At 35.6% G+C, this 18,834-nt stretch overlaps 2 protein-coding genes across 6 annotated transcripts in view; both read right to left on the bottom strand.

Moving 5' to 3' along the window:
* The window catches only part of LOC107566757 (5-hydroxytryptamine receptor 3A-like), an 8,662-nt gene extending 5,159 nt beyond the window's left edge, over nucleotides 1-3,503 (bottom strand). Inside the window, exons 1-2 of the mRNA XM_016252290.1 lie at nucleotides 3,458-3,503; nucleotides 66-226 (exon numbers count right to left, since the gene is read on the bottom strand). Coding sequence (XP_016107776.1) covers nucleotides 66-226; nucleotides 3,458-3,503 — 207 coding nt within the window. The remainder of the gene's footprint in view (nucleotides 1-65; nucleotides 227-3,457) is intronic.
* On the bottom strand, nucleotides 3,360-18,230 carry rnf157 (ring finger protein 157). 5 transcript variants are annotated; one of them, XM_016251879.1, is made up of 20 exons: nucleotides 17,748-18,230; nucleotides 16,424-16,542; nucleotides 15,217-15,305; nucleotides 14,218-14,364; nucleotides 13,946-14,063; nucleotides 13,715-13,781; nucleotides 13,575-13,618; nucleotides 12,734-12,781; nucleotides 12,532-12,603; nucleotides 12,154-12,313; nucleotides 11,557-11,669; nucleotides 10,383-10,618; nucleotides 10,065-10,173; nucleotides 9,224-9,332; nucleotides 8,953-9,134; nucleotides 7,754-7,819; nucleotides 7,618-7,666; nucleotides 6,808-6,927; nucleotides 4,926-4,960; nucleotides 4,367-4,440 (listed from the first exon to the last, which is right to left on the bottom strand). In XM_016251879.1, the coding sequence occupies exons 1-19, from the start codon at nucleotides 17,833-17,835 to the stop codon at nucleotides 4,926-4,928; spliced, it is 1,971 nt and encodes a 656-aa protein (XP_016107365.1). In that variant the 5' UTR covers nucleotides 17,836-18,230; the 3' UTR covers nucleotides 4,367-4,440. The 5 variants fall into 5 exon arrangements, with proteins under 5 accessions (XP_016107359.1, XP_016107373.1, XP_016107365.1 ...); XM_016251873.1 differs by lacking the exon at nucleotides 4,926-4,960 and having other exon boundaries at nucleotides 3,360-4,440; XM_016251887.1 differs by lacking the exons at nucleotides 4,926-4,960; nucleotides 6,808-6,927 and having other exon boundaries at nucleotides 3,360-4,440.
* Nucleotides 18,231-18,834: the final 604 nt, after the last annotated feature.

Genomic DNA, 18,834 nt, shown 5'->3' with positions numbered 1-18,834 from the left:
ATATATATAAAACAGACACAGAATAATGTTCCACTTGAACATTTGTCAGCTGTTTGCAGTCATACCATAGAAAGGATGCCGTAGAGATAAATATCAAAATACACTATGGTGGGGTGTCTCCAGTCCAGTACAGGACGGCAAGTTGTGAATTTTTCATTGTCTCTGGTAAGATTTAAATATTCCAGTACATCTTGCTTACTGCACACTTGTTTAGGTAACACTAAATCTGCAAGCCAAGAAATATGTTAATGCTGTTTTAAATGTCCAAAAATAATTTAGCCTTGCAAACAGGCTAGTTATCTTTAGAACAACTGACGATTGTCTGTGCATTAAAGAAATAACTGAAGCTTTACTCACCTACTAGAAAAAGTAGACAGATAGCACAGACAGGAAAAAAACTCATATCCAACTCTCAGTGAGAGACCACCTCTGGTTAGCCGATGACTGGCAACTGGTCCCACTCACTGCCTCTGCTTATGTAACAGTACAAGATGAAAATGGATGGGAAATTAGCTTTAATATGGGAGAACATCATTCCCCTGAGCACCATAAAACATTTTTGTAGGTTCATGAAGGCCATTGTTCCTCATAAATGTGACATTCTGCTGTTATTGATTTGTGTTGACTGAATGGATGATAGATATGTCATCTATCTATCTATCTATCTATCTATCTATCTATCTATCTATCTATCTATCATCTATCTATCTATCTATCTATCTATCTATCTATCTATCTATCTATCTATCATCTATCTATCTATCTATCTATCTATCAATCCATCCATCCATCCATCTATCCATCCATCCATCTAATTTTTCACTGAGAAATTACTAGAAAATGTCAGTTAATTTCAAAGAAACAGCAATGAAATGTGACATTTTGAAGTAAAATACTATTTTCTTGTAAAACATACTCCAGTATTTTTTTTAATTTACAACTTTGAAAAATCATTTTTACAGTGTAGAGAGAGAGAAAGACAAATATTTGCATTATTAATACAATTATAATAAAAAAAAATATATTTATATAAACATACAGAGGATGCCATATAGCGGAAGTCCCTTGTAATTTTAGTTAATCAAATTCTCAATTAACTTGGTCTATTTACTGTATTTATTTTTAATTAACGTACATGTTCTTTACAGTGGTCTGTCACATGTCATGTTTACTGTCTTTATTTTTAATTAACGTACATGTTCTTTACAGTGGTCTGTCACATGTCATGTTTACTGTCTTTATTTTTAATTAACGTACATGTTCTTTACAGTGGTCTGTCACATGTCATTAGTCATGAAAAGACCAATTTTGACAAATTGTAGGTCAACATATGGCCTTCTATTTTACCACCTGCACAATTATGTTGATTATTAATAAGATACAAAGTAGATTTGAGTATTTTACGAAGCTGACTGGTAGATTATATCAGCTCTAAGATGACATCCCATAATGTCTATCCCAATCATTTTTACAGTAAATATCTGGCAACTTGAACTGTAAATTTGAAAAAGAGTTAAAAATTGAGCTAAAAAAGAGAGAGTAAAATGCTCCAAACAAATCTTGTTTTTAAGAAAAGGTTTATTGTGGTTTTGACATTTTGTAATCTTCATTCTACAAGAGTGAATTGATGCAACCCATTCCTCATGTAGGTTTAGTTTAGAGTCACTCCTCCTGCTGCAGAAAGAGGACAGAACAAAAGCAATACAGATAACAAAACTGTACCGTGAATTCCCTTGAATTTATCCATGCTCTATGCATGTTACTCCACAGATGTTTCTCTCTGCATGTAAATGTGACATTCTGCTGTAAAACATTCAATGCATGGCTAAGTTTATCTGTATTGCCTGCAGACAACAACGTGCTATTATGCTGCTGTATTGCTTGTTTTGTGACTCAATACCTGTTGCTTACACAGTGTGCAAGCTCAGTGCGGAAGGGCTAGACATAGTGCAAATGTAAAGGTGGAGGATTTCTATTTTCTGACTGCAACTACCATGAGCTTACCACATGCACCGCATTATCTGCTGTCAAGGGAAAATCTACTAGTGCATGTTTAAATTAAACAATCCCATTTGGAGAAATTTCACACCATTCATATACAACAGTAAACAACACAATGAACAGACTATTACAACGATAACAAGAACTAAGCTAACATAAAAAAATAATAAAATAAATTTTCCACACAAAGGAAAAGCCTGGTTCTCAAAGTACAATAGACATTTTAAGAGAGTTATAAGAGACTATTTGATTGTACTGTGACTCCTTTTTTCATTCAGATAGTCCAGACAAGTGCTAATGAATAAAAGCAATGGCTCAGATGAAGGAATTGTGGGAATAATAGTAAAAGAATGGATAGTTCACCCAAAAACATTTAATTACTTTCATTTACTCACCTTAATGTCGTTTCAAACCTGCATGGTGTTTTTTCTTTTGTGGAACACAATCAAAGTCAACAATGTCCAATGTCATTTTGGGAATTTTCATTTTTGGGTGAACTATCCCTTTTAGGGATTGGAAAGAGAACCCACAGATCAGTAGAAGATTTTCGTTAAGTAACATAACCACTAACATACCACTGGTAAAAACAAAGTGCAAGTTTAAACACTATAAATTCGATTTGGCAGAACTGTCGAGAAACTGAAAGTTGTTGATTGTTTTTCAAGTTAGTGGCACACTTTCCTTCATTTTCACTCTATAATGACTGCTGGAGCTAAGTAAACACTTTAAGTTAAGGATCCCTATAGGAAAGTGCAACACTTTTCAAAAGGAATACATAACAAAAATTACTTTTAACAGGATACCAAACTACCTGGCATAGCGATCCATATCGGTCCAACAACACACTTCTGAAGAGCTACTTCAGCTTTCAAGACTTGGGTACAAATTGACTAACTGTAGCATATGCTAGATTGTACCTCAGACGTGAAATTAACTTCTGTCATGACAACTCTCGGAGGGATTGGCATGGTAATGTACATGACAATGTTAATGTATTTGGTCTTGGCAGAATAGATCTGCTACGTTGCTGCTGCTGCTGCGGCAGAGCAAGCACCGAGACTTGCTACTGCCAATACATCCACAACATGCTGCTATAAGCGTGTAAGAAATACTGCTACTGCACATATAACACATATGAATAACCCCCATAAACTATACATGAATCACCCCGTAGCAGATCTATACAGGTGGAGCTGGGGAAGGTGGAGGGTTTCTGAAGTGTGCTGCCAACTGCTACAGCAAACAAAAGCCAGGTATTTGAATATTGAGCAGTGAGCTCATTGGCTACCGATACAGGAGAGAACCAATCAGCTGCCATGTGACAATGATGTCACCAGGTCAGATTGAGCTAGACCTATCGGACTGCGCCATCTAGAGTTTCATGCCAGAACTCTGTATATATTTTTTTAAACAACACACAAAAAGCTTGACAGTAGCTTTATGACATTTAACATACCATCAACAGTAGCAATCTGAGTTACGACCACAGATGTGGACGTCATAGGCAAGTTTTCCCCAACATTTCCATATCCTATACAAAATGTTCGAAAATGCTTGGTAGTAAGCAGTTCAGTAGCGTCTCCGTGGCCAGATGTGTAACACAATTTAGGCAGCTCAGTAGCTTTGTGTCTTTGTAACATGCAAGGCTGTACGTAGAGCTCAAAGTGAGCTGCAGCAAACTGACAAGGGCAGAAACGTGAGCAAATATGTGTTATTGCTCTGAAGTTAATATTGTGAAGGACTGATTATTATGACAATTCATATTTTCCATCGTATTCTTTTGAAACATCTATCTTGGGTATTGTGGGCAGATTTCCAATAGTACAAGTTGAAATATTCAAACGTTCAGTGACATTACTGAGGAGAATCCAAAGGGATGTTGATTCATATCATCAGGATTTGATTATTAACTTTAAAAAGCATAGTCGCACAGCCTTGACATGAAATGCTGCTTAGATGAGAGGTTGGAGTCTTCATCATGTTCTCATTTTCCAGATTTTCATCAGGAGAGCTTGCTTGAGTCATCCCTTCATTTGTACGCATGAGGGGGTGGAGCGTTGGTGTAAACGTGGTGCTTTACACAAGTGCCAACACCAAAAGAGCGCTAAAAACATGACATCTATCACAATGGAGAAGATAAACCACACAGTCAATTCTGCCTGGTTTGCATTTAGGATTTGATCCATGAGTAATTGGTGTGGGCACGAGTTTGGCTGGAGGTGGCATGAAGAAAGAGGCAGATATTCCTCTCAGGATTGGAGTAGGTCTGTGACTGGGTGGATTGAGGATTTTACACAGCCAGGGGTCCACGATGAGATTTGTTCTTGGGATTTGCCACCTCATTGGTGACCCCTTGCTCCTCCAGGTTGATGTTGCTAGTGGACGCATGGTGAGTCAAAGGATCCCGTCCATGACGATAGACGTCGAGGTATAACAGACCTAACAGGACAGAAGAATCCATGTGAGAAGACACAAGTGAAATAAAGAAGAGAAATGAGAAGGTATGAATGTAGGGTAAAATAATGATGGGATTGTGGAAACGTGATTTGGAAAAAATTAAGAAGAAACTAAAAAAACACCTCATTAAACCTTTTTCCCAAATTGGAGCATCTCTTGGAGATCAATGTTTAAATAACATTCTTCAGGAACAGAATGTTTTTGCTTCAAACTTTGGCTGAAATGTCTGTCATGCAAACCAAGACACTTTTATCCATTGTTCTCCAAGATTTCTGTGAACTAAAATGTCCCGGATTGAATATTCACCATGCATCCTAAGTAAATGATGAAAAGGCTCTTTTAACCCTCAGAGGTCAAAAGGCAAATCCATAAAGAATCCCACTGATGACAATAGTGAATGGCAAAAAGGCTGAAACTTCTTTGTGAATCCATGACTTCTGTGCATTGCCTTTTAACTTGCTCCGTACCTATTCCTCAATTTGAACAGGACACGAGTCCTCATCTGTCCATTCCACAGACATCCAGGAAGATAGAGAAAGAGAGATGGGAAATGATGGAAGGGAAAACAGAGACAGAAAAGAGAGAGAACACAGCACATTTACAGCACATCAAGAGAATCAACCAGCCATCCACAGAAAATGAAAGTTGGACTGAGAGAAGAAGGAGAAGCTTGGTTTGTACAGATAATGAGAGAAGATGATAGGGTCCCTTTGAAGAAAAAACTGCACTTTCACTGGAAACTTTTATCTTTAAATGACCAGGATGTTCAATTTTGAAGTGCCAAAAGCAAGACATGAATGGGCACATTACTTATAGTGACCACAAACAGTATATGGACACTTAAGTAGCACTTAAAAATGTATGAATGTCATTGCATTACATAAAATAACAAACCACATGGCATACTTGTCAAGCAAAACATTTCACAAAAATTCAGGGTTTCTAAACTTACTTTCAAGGACCCCCCAAAAACATTTAGTGAAAAATAGTAAAAAAATGTAAAAAAAATAAGTACATGTATATTATATTATATTATATTATTATACATAAGTTTAATTGTTTAAAGTTTAAGGGCCAGATTTACTATCAGCTTGCGTCAGCGCAAACCCTCATTTGGCGTTAAAAAACTACTGTCAGGATTTACAAAAGACACGCAGTGGGAAATTAGCACTGAAAAGGCATGGACACCAAATTTTTGCTACTCACCTTATTGAATATACCTTTGTAAGGAGCTTCCCTTACGATCAGTACATTTATGGGAGGAGCGTATTTAAATGAAAACGCAATTTACTAAGATTTGTGCTCGTCAATTCACTGCTATTTGTGGCATTATTTAACGCCCAAAAAAGCATGTCTTAAGGCAGCCGGAAATTTGCGCTACTCTTGGTAGATTTCGCTGGTCATTATGGAAATTAGATGTTGCGTCTGTGTTCTTTAATGTGCACCTAGTCAGTAAATCACCCACAGAATTTTCCACTCCCATCTGCGCTTTCATGGAACTGCGCTTTAACACTCATTTGCCCTGTTTAGTAAATCTGGCCCTAAATTTACTGAATTTGACCTTTCATTTGCAAAACATAAGACTAATCACAATTATTTTATTCAATTGAAAAAACTAATAAAAAAGTAAATATTTTCCAGATAACATTTTACACACATTGATAATTTTATGTACAATAATAGGTCCTTATGCACAAAAGTTTAAAGGGGGATCATTATATCTATGGTCTGTGATATCACTCCTGATCTAATGAAATGAAAGTTTGACACTTTTAAGAGTAGCTTACGTGCCCAAATACTTTGAGCCAATTGGATATTTTGGACTGTGTAGTAATCGCGATGAATAAAAATATGATGATGATGATGAATCATATTTTACAGTCTATCATGTGAAAAGCTTAATTTGTGTCCTTCCAGAGAGAATGCTTTCTCTGAATGACAGTAACCAAGAGTTGGAGATTAACAGAATATGCTGGCAAAAGAGGAAAGATGAGCTCAAAAATGAAGGGATGAACGTAGAAATGAAGGGAGATGCAAAGCTACTTTGAGCTGGCAGACACTGAACATGAACTTAGCTATTAGTATGACCCAGAGAGATAGAAACAAGTCATACATGATATAAACTCACACATACACATAAACACACACAAAAGAGGGGGGTTAAAGGGCATGGCCATTGTACCAATTAACACTACACAAAATTACAGCAGGGTCAAACTAAGGACGTGCATGAGCAGACAAAGCCAATAGTGTTTTAGAGCCAGTTGCTGTTTTAAATGGGACACCTTGAAAGCGCCTCACCCAATCCCTTCCAATCAGAAAGTCCATGTTCGAGAGGTTGCCACTCACCAGCGAATCTGCCGTCAGGAGGCTGCTCATTGTCCAGGCCTGTCATACAGTGGGTGTCAGACTGCCCCTGATTGTTATTGTCAAACTCTGGACAAGGCACCTCGCTCCTCCTGCGCCCACCTGCAAGCGAGGTCAGAGGTCAAACAAGAGCAGCCGAGGCAGGGCAGGGCAGCCGAGTGGAGTGTGAGGGGTCAGAGCGATGGGGAGCAGGATGCTACTCGGCAGCCATTTAGTGATGACTGCGGTTGATGGATGCACACATACTCATGTGAGAGCGAGCAGATGCGAGGTGCGTGCACAAGAACACAACCGACAAACACTAGTCTAGGACAATAATTTCCTCACATTAGTAAGCATACAACACATTAAATAAGAAATAGATGAAAAATGTCTATGCAAAATGGCAGTTAGTTACAATACAAAGAAAACAAAAGCAAAACCTTAATTAGTTGCCTTCAATTAGTTGGCCAAAAGAATATATAGCATTAATACAGATGCACACTTGTTATAATAAATAGGTAGAAAGCTGGATACTCATTACAATTCAGATGCCAAATGTGCTTGTATGTGGGCTGATTGAAACAAACCATGAAAATCTAACTATATTCGCCTCAAATGAGTCATGTGATATTTATATTTGTAGTGAGCGACCTTTGGCCCACCTGCAAACACAAGTTATTCATCAAGCAGGTGTGTAGGCAGATTTAGAAGCTCTTGTAGGTGAAGTACCACCTACATTGCAATGTTTTTCTCCTTAATCTAGTGTACAGTGTCGTGATAAGTACAGCCAATAGCTGAGGTTACAATTACCATGTTCTTTGGTGGGAGATGCGCAATCTTCCTCAGTCACATCATTTCCCTAAGAAGGAAAACACAAATCTGAGTAAATAATAAGTAAAAAAATAAATTGCTGGTTTAAGATGCTTGGCTGTTTGGATGTTTTAACCTCTGAATCCTGTTCTTCAAGAATGGCAGCCACAAAGTTATGCCCTTTTGCCTCGTTGGGGATTCCCTGCGGACACATGTAAATATGTTCTCTGTAAGACACAATATATGATTTGCAGGAATAGTTCTTGGCATAAACTTATCAATATTTGTGCAACGGTGATAGTTAATGCTTTGGTTACAGTGTTCTGATAACTTTTGACCAATGAGATTCCATGATTCCTGATGACTTTTCCAATTTCTTTTAAACCATTTAATAGAGATTGCATTTACAAAGAGTATTTTCTTAGCCAATGAAACAGGCAAGGCAAATGTATTCATATAGCAAATTTTGTATAAAATGTTTTACATAAAAGCAATTTTTTTTAAATAATCATAAAATAATCATAAAACCCAAGTGAAAAATAAATATACTAAAATGTATTTGAAACACATTTATTCTACGTATTATTCTAAGTATACTACAAATCAATTTATATATTTATGTATTTAATACAAATACCCTGCAATTGTACTTTTAGTATACTAACTTAAAGTCTGCTAAATTGGAACAACTATTTTTGTACTTATTGCACTTTAATTGTGCGGATGTAATGAAGTCCAACTAATAATATACTAAAGTATATTTGATTGTGCTAAATTGGAACTACTGCAAGTATACTTTAGGTACATTTTAAATATCTAGCTTTTAAAGATTGATATTATTCAAAGTTCATACAATCCTCATTAATAGTGACATTAAAACACATTGCAGGCTTAATATTAAGAAATGTGCATTGTGTACAAGTAGTACTCCAAATAGAAGTTAATTATCATTTTTAAAATAATTTTTTGTCAGTAAGTATGTTAATAGATCTGAACTATACTTAGTATGAAATAACTGAATTTTAAATATATTACTTTTTTACTAGAGAATATGCATCAGAAATAGTTTAAAGTTCAGTATAACTGTTATGACTTTATTGTGGATTTTTCTTTTTTTCCAATTGTGAGTGCAACACTCACTCTAAAAACATAAATTTAACTTTATTTTTTTTAAAGTTTTTTTTATTAAAAAAAAAATAATAATATTAACCACTACCAACACTGTTTAGTTTATTAGGTGGTAAAAACTATAATATCACCATGAACTAAAGCATCTGAATATAAAAAAACAAAAGCAACAAATTGTCCTGCTTCTAGGCCTTCTAACTGTCTTACCTCACCCTCATGTTGGGAAGGCTCTCGGCTCTCTGCTGGGGTCTCATTGGCCTCCTCTCCCTCGGCACCAGCCATGTAGGATCCGGACATTGAAGAGAGTGTGTCGGTGCTAATCTGAGAGTGCTGGCTATGAGAGGATGCCATTGACATCACAGACTGGGCCAGGCTGCTGCTTACTGGATCTGAACAGGACAGGAAGTGAACAGGAAGACAAACAAATGTAAATGAGCTCTGGTGTGTGTTTCAGTGAGATTTAGCTGTAATGCTGTACCCTCTGGGGAGGTGATTGTGGAGGACAGAGGGGTCCCGTTGCAGGAGGACTGATCTATGGCCCCTGAGGATGACAGGGTGATGTTGTCACTTTCAGGAGTCACTCCAGACTGCAGTAAAATACACAATACAAGAATGATGATCAGATTGATGTTTATTATCTATCATCATCACTAGCGGACACTGTATTATAAATACATGAAAGTAAATATTATTTCTAAAATTTTGTGAGTATTCTATAGTCTTTCATATCATACTGATTCATATATTTATTTGAAATATATACACTGTCATTCAAACGTCTGGTGTTAGTAAGATTTTCTTTTTTGGAAGAAATGAATACTTTCATTTAGCAAGGATAAATTAAATTCATCAAAAGTGACATTAAAGACTTCTACTTTTTTCACATAAATGCGTTCTTTTTAACTTTCTGCTCATCAAAGAATCTTAAAAAATGTATCATGATTTCCACAAAAATATTAAGCAGCACAATTGTTTTCAACATTCATAATAATAAGAAATTTTCTTGAGCACCAAATCAGCATATCAAAATGACTTCTGGAAGATCATGTGACACTGAAAACTGGAGTAATGGCTGGTGAAAATTCATCTTTGCCATCACAGGAAGAAATTACATTTGAAAATATATTAAAATAGATTTTTTTTATTTAATGATATTTCACATTATTAGTGTTTCATTGTATTTTTGGTCAAATAAATGCAGTTTTTAAAAAACATTCAAAAACTCTTACTGACCCCAAAATTATGACAAATGCAAATATATGAAAAATGCATAAAATAATATGTATACAAAAAATATACAAATACTATAATGCCTGCACCTCTTGCTGTTCTACATGCAGTTTTCTCCTGCACGTTTGTACTTCAGACTCACTGCATGACTTCTCATCCTCCTCTTCAGGCAGCACTGAAGAATTCTGGGAGAGGGATCTAGAGAGTTCCCAGAATACATGATTAGCAACCACTCATTTATCTGCCTGCTTCCTAAGCCCATAATTTAACCTTCAAGAAAAGCTGTAAAGTGACAGGAAAGTGTTTTAGTAACACCCAGCAAATGTTCTGTAGACATTAAACAACAGGTTTTTTACAGTAATACCGAAATACTACACCATTCAATCCTTCAGTTAGGGTTCACTCACTTAGAGCCACTCTTCTTGTGTTTCACATTCTGGCTGGAGTTGACAGAGTGTTCTAGCGGAGAGAGGGAGCGCGTGGGCGTGTGGTGGCTATCACTGCCAAATGTGGGCACAGATCCAGAAACATGGCCTCTGGTGAGGCCCTGAAGTGGAGGAGCAGATGGCGACGGGTTCAGGGGCCCATTCAAGGCCTCCAACAAGGACACAGCTTCATAACCTGGTGGGATGTGTTCTGATGCCTGTAGTAAACATACGTGTGGCTGTGAACAACAGTGCAGTACAACTTTTTGTATGAATAGATGGTGATTTGTGTGTTTTTGCATTAAACTGTGCACCTAACTTGTATCAGAGAGTGTTTGACTACTTAAACCATTAACCCTAATGCATCGTATTTAATATGCAAAGGCCTATAAATTATCAACATGATCAAAACTTTGCTGAAACAACTGTTGTACACTTACTGAACTGAAGCAACTTAAGTTTAGCATAAAAAAAAAACGTAAAAATATGAATATCAAATATGATACACCAGGCTTTTGGGGAACGCTTATTTGTATATCATCATTGCATTGCATTATGATTTTCCCCCCACAATAAAAACTACAGAGCTTTGATCATAAAAACTAAGCATTTGAATACCATCTTACTAAGACATAATAGTGAGAGATATAGATGGACTAATGATATTTGTTTGCATTTTATGTAAGTAGCCTTCTTTGCTGTTATAAAAATCTCACTGATTTACATTACAGTCAGAATTTCATCTTACTTTTTGGCCATATAAATATCAGCAACTGTACCAAATTGCATACTTTTGCTCAGTTTGTGTCTCTTCATAGGTGATATTTTCTCCTCAAATATGATCTTTTTTACATTTTGTCTGAAGGTTCAACAAAACTGTTCCATTTTAAAAAATCAGATTTTCTGACTATTATTTCATATGCCAAGATTTAGAGGATTAAAGTTAATGCTCCTAACAAAGTTTTATGTACTCATCACAACCAACCAAACTCAGGAAAGTATTTATATTGGACCCCTAATCAGCTATTTTCTTGACATTGACATTTGGGTCTCAATAAAGCTAGATCAACTGTATAAATGCATTTATTTAGCTTTAAATATATTTGTTCTGTATAAGGCTCTGTATCAACATTTTGAAACAAACATAGTGTGTTACCGAGTGCTCCTCTGAATCTGATGTCTGTGAGGTGATGACAGGGTTGAATTCAGTAGGTGTGAGTGGGCTCAGTTTTTTCCTGATCGCTCGAATTTGAAGGAGGGCACGAAACGCTATAGGAATTAAGAGGAGAAATTTGAAATTCGTCAAATATTATATCTAAAACCATTTAAAAAACTGCATCAACTAGTGTTAGTATGTCCAGTGTTTTATTTAATGAAATACCCGCCACAACATTTATGTATGAGTCACTATAGATAAAAATATAATCTAAGCAAAGTTACATTTAAAGGGGTCATATGATGCTTTTTTAGGCAGAGTCTTAACTTTGATAAAGAATATCTCTTTGGTTTTGAGACTTTAGTCTTTGCAACTTCAGGGATCTTATCTATGCATAATCAGCTTGTAACACTCCAAAGAGAAAGGAAAACTTGAAATCGCATCATATGACACCTTTAATGAAATACCCGCCACAACATTTATGTATGAGTCACTATAGATAAAAATATAATCTAAGCAAAATTAACTTTTCATAAATATAATAATCTCAATAATAGAGTCCTGTTGAATGAGTTCAGTACAGGGGTTGGTGCTTACGCAGTCGACAGATGGGGCAACAGTTGGCCTGGTAACGCAGTGTGTCTGCGCAGGCGTTGCACAGGCACAGGTGTCTGCAGGGCAGGATAAGTGTGTCCCGCACGTCCGACAAACACACAACACATTCAGCGCTGTTGTCACTAATCTCATCTTCTGCCACCTGTAAACAGGAGTGTGTCATTTTTCATATATTGATACTAATTAATGTATGAAAGCTTAGAAGTAACAGATGTTGTCCTTCAAAATTGATATGGAGAGAGTAGTGACAACTATATCACAGTGAAGTGAAATTTATTAAACAATTTACTATATTAATCATTTTGCTAATTTAAATCATTCTACTGTCTTTGAATCTGATTCAATCTGATGATGATTTACCTTTGATTCTTGACTGTTGTATTTGTTCTCTATACCGTAGATCTCCTGCAGCAGGTAACTCACTCCATCCACCTAAGATAAAATCACGATAAGATTAAGAAGTTTATTGTAAATTTGACACGTTTATATTACAAAAATCATTTAATATGAGTTGACCTTCTTGTAAGCTATAAGATTACATAAATAGTAAGAGGACCCTTACCACTTGTTTCTGTTTCAGAGGTTTTACACAGTAACTTCCATCCATATGCTAGGAGAAAAAGACAGCGACATGATATAATCACTAATCGTCGCAGTGAATTTATTTTTGTTAGATAAACTAAACTGTTTTTAACTATGCCAATAATATTATTTAATATGACCGAATCAGTTTGATTACATTAGTTTACACCAACAGAGATCATTTTAGTGTTAGATCAGGTAGAAATAGTACAACCTCACCTTTTTACATTTAGTCTAGTCCTCATTTGTATACTAATTTGCAAATGTGGAACACTGTATGAATGGAAAAATTTACAAAGACCTTCTTTTATAAATATGCAATATTGTTTAAAAGTTTGGGGTCAGTATATATATTTTTTTTAAGAATGTAATACTTTTATTCAGCAAGGATATGTTTAAACTGATAAAAAGTGACAGTAAATACTTTCACATTGTTACAAAAAATTACTCAAAGTTGCTCATCAAAGAATCCAGAAAAATAATTATCATGGTTTCCACAAAAATATCAAGCAGCACAACTGATTTCATTAACATTAATAATAAGAAGAAATGTTCTTGAAAGTTTCTTGAGCATGAAATCAGCATATTAGTATGATTTCTGAAGGATCATGTGACACTGAAGACTGAAGTAATGGCTGCTGAAACATCAGCTTTGCCAACACAGGAAACAGAAAACTGTTATTTTAAATTGTAAAAAAGTTTCACAAAATTGCTCACAATTTCACTGTATTTTTGAGATTTTCAAAAATCTTACCAACCCCGAACTTTTGAACATTAAAATACAAAACATTACTTTTTTTTTTTTACACAAAAAAGCATACCTTCTCAAAGGTTGCAAGAAGAACATGAGAGTGTCCCAAGTGTTCTGCACAACAAAAACATGGACAAATATATTTACATTTATTTCCAGATATATATTTCTACATATATATTATAAAATATCCAATTACATAAAACTCACCATCTCCCTCATCCACTACTGCTTGTACAACCATGGGGTAGATGTCTTTATCCATGTCAAACAAAAGCTGTGTAACAATAAACCACATTACCAGGTTTACCCAAAGTGCTCTAAGGACATGCATTATGAATTGCTCAATAATTTCATTAACGAGACTTTAGATTAATTCAGTCTGACCTATTTTAACCTCTCTCTAAAAACACAAAAGGTCACAGCTAGCAGATGTGTTACCTCCTCATCTGCCCACTCTGATAAGTTGACGTAATGAGAGGGCAGACAGAACTGTTGGCAGACGCCGCGTTTGAAATGCACCGTCTCTGACTGCAGAGAGCTGTCCTGCGGCAAGTATCTGTCAACAACACACAATGAACAGAGCAATATAACCCAAGCTTTGATGTCATTTCCCAACTTGCTGCTCTCTGATTAAAAGGCTGAGTTTGAAGTGTGCTATTAATAAATAAATAACAAGGAATACTCATGTGTGTGTCTAATGCTCAACTTACATTGGCACACCATTGTGAAACTCTTCAATGGCTTGGTAGTATATAGTGATGGTAACTTGTGTGTCTGCATCAAAGGTAAACTCAATATTATAGCAGCTGTGGCTTTTCCCAACTTCCTGTCCAGGAAGCTTCATGTCTTCACTACATCTGCAGACAAAATTACAAACTTTATTAAGATTTCAGCAAAAAATATTAATGCACAGAAATATAAATAATATATTTAATAAATGCATCATCTAAAAGAGTATAAAAACAAATATATATATATATATATATATTGTGTGTGTGTATATAAATATATATATTTGTAACTTATTTCAAAAAGTGAAACTTTCATATATTCTAGAATTATTACATGTAAAGTAAAACATTTCAAAACATTTTTTTGTTTAAATTTTTTGATGATTAGCGCTTACATCTCATGAAAGTCAAAAATCCAGTATCTCAAAACATTAGAATATTTACATTTGAGTTTCATTAAATGACAATCCCTACAGTATAAATTCCACAATAATGGGGAAGACTGCGGACTTGGCAATGGTCCAGAAGACAATCATTGACACCCTCCACAAAGAGGGTAAATCACAGAAGGTCATTACTGAAAAGGGTGGCAGTTCACAGAGATATTCTACATTAACACGATATTCTAATTTTGTGGCCCATGTCTTTTAGCTTTGAAGCTATGTAAATGCTATTGCACAGCTAAAAAGTTGAAATATGCATTTAAAATTGACATTTTCTCATATGGGAAAACCTATGGTTTATCTTGCACTACACAGATTTCCATCTAATCAGATGCTCTATAAAATAAGATACAAAATACAGGTATCAACTAAATGTAACTAAAGTCTGCTAGCTCTTTCAAAAAAGAGACAACCTTTTCAACATGTCCCACCCAAATGTGCTGTTTTATCAAATATGTCCAAACAGGAACTCATCACATGATTGCTTTAAGAGCTCTGTCAGGTATAGTAAAGATATTAGCAATGAAAATCTCACCGGACAAGTCGCAGAGTGTCTTTACGGATGTTGATGAGACTGCGGAGGGTCTTGACCGGCTCATGTGGAGGGGGAGCATTGTGCGGGAACTAACAAGAGTCAAGAGTGAGGGTAAAGTTATTGATTATAATAATATTTGAGAAGCACTTTGTTCTGTTTTATCAGCTCACACATCTGATACCCACATATGATCTCTTTCAAAACAAAAAAATAATCTGGAAACAAAGCCACATTAAAAGGAAGTTGATGTACACTGATCTCCTAACAAGCTGTTGTGCTGATGCATGCATATGTGTGTGTGTGTTTGCCCTGGAAAAATGCAATGCACGGGCATGCCCACGTGCCAGAGAGGCATCAAGAGTGTGTTCGTGTGTGGGTCAACACTGGGTGAGCCTGTCACCTCCCCTTCCCCACTTCCCGGAGTTCAGACTGAATGTGGCTCTCTGTATTACTTGCGGTAAGCCATCGCTTAAATCCACAGCATCACTAGGCTGTCTGTTTAGAGACGGGCCTAGCAGCTAATGCATACAGTGTAAATAAAAGACCCACTGCACACAGAAATACACGTATGGTTTCATAAAAGCACACAAACACTGCACACATACATATCAGGATAAAAATCTAGATATAGCTAAGCAGTGTATAAGAACAGCAATACAATTACATGTGACATTTGGTCATGTATAATCCTGTGAATTATAAAAGCTTCCACCAACATATAGTAATTTACATTAAACTAACCTAAATATTCAGTTAAAGTAACAAGCAGACTCATAAAGGCTCAAATATGAGCCAGAATTAAGAGTAAAATATATATTTTAAAATAGATGTATAAATCATATTCAAATGTAATGATTTATATGTATATTGTAATTGTATGAAATGTATTCATTCTTCTCCCTCTTCTAATGAAGATATTTATTTTAAAATGTCTTTAAATATGTTAATATTATAAAATCTTATAAAATAACACAAATGACATATAATATAAAATGCAAATCATTATGAGAATCACACATTTTAAAATATCTGTGATTAATATGTATTTAAATAAAAAGTCATGAGGCACATTGTTGATATTTTCTGGAAATGAGATCACACAAGGTCAAATCAATGAACAGAGCAAAAACAGTGGTTTCATGACCTTCTATAAACATCAGCCAAAATGGCTGCATCTATGTTACCAGGAAATTAAATGCAATCTTACCACTACTGGTCTGTTGCCTAGGAAGTTGAGGTCAGTATTTTCACCAAAGAGGTAGCCTTCAGGATGAGTTGAATCAAACTTCTCTCCTCCCATAATGAAATGGCTAGCAAAATAACTCCCTGAATGACAATGAACAGATCAAATGTTATAGATATGGAACCATTCAAAACGAACTTGTTTTAAGTAAAAAAAATATTATTTCATTATTTCAACTGGCTACATTGTATTACACCAACACCAATGCATTTTATCATCAGATCAGGCAGAAATAGGCCAGTTCTTTTATGTAAAAGATACATATTTTAATTTTTAGCAACAGGCTGACTATTAAATGGTGTATGAAATATATAGATGCAAAAACCTCCATTCCCCCAAAGGATGTTTGGGCACAAGACAAGTAAAAGGTTTCAAAATGAAAATGAAGACAGATATGGCAGACTGGAGAACAAATAGATTAAAGAAATACAAGCTCAAGGGCAGACAGAGGATAGCAACCGCCATGGGAAGATGCCAGGGTAGATAGATGAACAAGCTTGAAACTGGAGCAGGAGGTAGCAAGAATCAGGCACAAGTCCCAAGCTGCACATAATAAGAGTATCTGGTGACTTGTGGTTAACACACTGACATCTTCTCATCTGCATGTCTTCTCAAATTTCTTTTGAGATTTGTAAAACAATCATTCTAAAACTAACGTGATGAGTGTTGCATTTTCTAAACATACACGAATACTGTTATCTAAAAATGAACATGTAGTAAATTAATATATTAATCTAGCATAATCCATGTAAACCGCATAGTCACAATAAATTCCATTTACATGCAGTGGACACACTTATTTCAGATCAGTGCAAAATCATCAAATACATTTCGGTAGACTGTAGACACAGCACCACTGGAATGATGCCCCATATCAATATAAAGACAAGCATCTATGGGCCTACTCTGCCTTTCAGAGGCAGACTTGCTGACCAAGAAACAGCGGGTGGTGGCTCAGGCCCTCTGGAGTTCAAATGAACACAAGGACCCTCTCAATTTCAATTACAAGAAGAAGCAAGACAAATATTTAACTAAATTGTACAAGCCAATTTTACAGTAAATGCCAATTTTTACACAATTTCTCCCCAAAATTATAAAGAGTATACAGTCTGAACAAGCTTGTGTTTATATGGGCCAGTTTATTTCTTTAGATAGACTTTTGTTAATATAATATTATTATTAAATATTAATTAATAATAATATTATATAATATAAAAGGAACAAGAACAATATTTTATTATAATAAAAATACGAAATATTATAATATAATAATATATCATTTTCTTACCGGATTTGGGTGGGTATCTGTAAACAGAATTGGATGGTATATCGACCTCCTCCACTCCTGCATTCTGACGGCTTGTCAAAGCTCCCATTTCAAATAGCTAAAAACTGAAATAACACTGAATGATTGCAATCCTACTGCTGCTGCGACTTCTTTAGTCCGAACATCTCCTTCTTCACGCAAAAGCCCGTTTTTTACTCTTCGCTTTTATATTTTTGGCCATGCACAGGATTAGTTGGTGCTCTTAATGCCCTGTAAGCTCCGCACAGAGTCCCTCGTTGTTTTGTCTGCAGACACAAGCTGCTCTTTGCGTCCTGCAGACTGAAGCCCTATTATAAGGCTGTCCCTGCCTCCGTGGTCGGCATCATTGGCTAAGTTGCAAAACGCAGTGACGTGCTCTCTATATGTCACAGTTTCTCGGTATGTTTATCATCATCATCATCATCATCCCTGTATCCTCTGTTCTCCGAGCGCTTGAGCGATGGGATGCAGAAACAGAATAAGAGGGTAGAGCTGCAGTGGACTTTATTTTTTTTTTAAATGATCAGTAACTGTAACTAATTACAATTAAATTGACTTTGTAATTAAATACCGTAATTTAGTTAGGCCTACATGTAACCAATTTCTATAGTCTTTGATGTAACTAGTTACTTCCTATAGCAATAATGAACCATATTTCACTAAATATAACGGTTATAACCGTACATAAGTTTCCTTTTATGTATATATGAAACATTCCTATTATCATTATCACTTCCACCCACCTTTTCTGTTATTTTCTGTCAACAGAAAGACGTCTGCGACAGTAGCATATGCACGTGTTACCTGTTACTTTTCTTTGCGCTGTTAAGGATAGACCAATCACAGTCGTTTGCGGGTAGATTATAAGGATTTTTAAAAATCGTTTTACAGAGATTGGTTTGACGGATTTTAATGTATATGTCATATATCAATCATTGTGATTAATACATTTAAAATGTTATAGGTTAAGTATAGAAAGGTCTTCAGTAAAAAAAAGCATTCTGAGATCTGAATGTAGCTCAGTGGGAGTATTAAGCTCTCTGAGCCGCCAGGCGCCCCCTGCTGGAAG

This window comes from Sinocyclocheilus grahami, unplaced genomic scaffold, assembly GCF_001515645.1.
Source record: "Sinocyclocheilus grahami isolate Dianchi unplaced genomic scaffold, SAMN03320097.WGS_v1.1 scaffold26.1, whole genome shotgun sequence".
In the NCBI taxonomy this organism is placed as follows: domain Eukaryota; kingdom Metazoa; phylum Chordata; class Actinopteri; order Cypriniformes; family Cyprinidae; genus Sinocyclocheilus; species Sinocyclocheilus grahami.
Note: the sequence above shows the minus strand (reverse complement) of the source record. Positions and strands in the feature narration are given on the sequence as shown.

Coding starts and splice junctions, on each gene's coding strand:
- rnf157 (XM_016251873.1), bottom strand. CDS start 17,835: ATGGGAGCTTTGACAAGCCGTCAGAATGCAGGAGTGGAGGAGGTCGAT. Junction 14,064..14,217: donor TTTCACAATGGTGTGCCAAT/GTAAGTTGAGCA, acceptor TGTTGTTGACAG/ATACTTGCCGCAGGACAGCT. Junction 9,135..9,223: donor CACAATCACCTCCCCAGAGG/GTACAGCATTAC, acceptor TGTCCTGTTCAG/ATCCAGTAAGCAGCAGCCTG.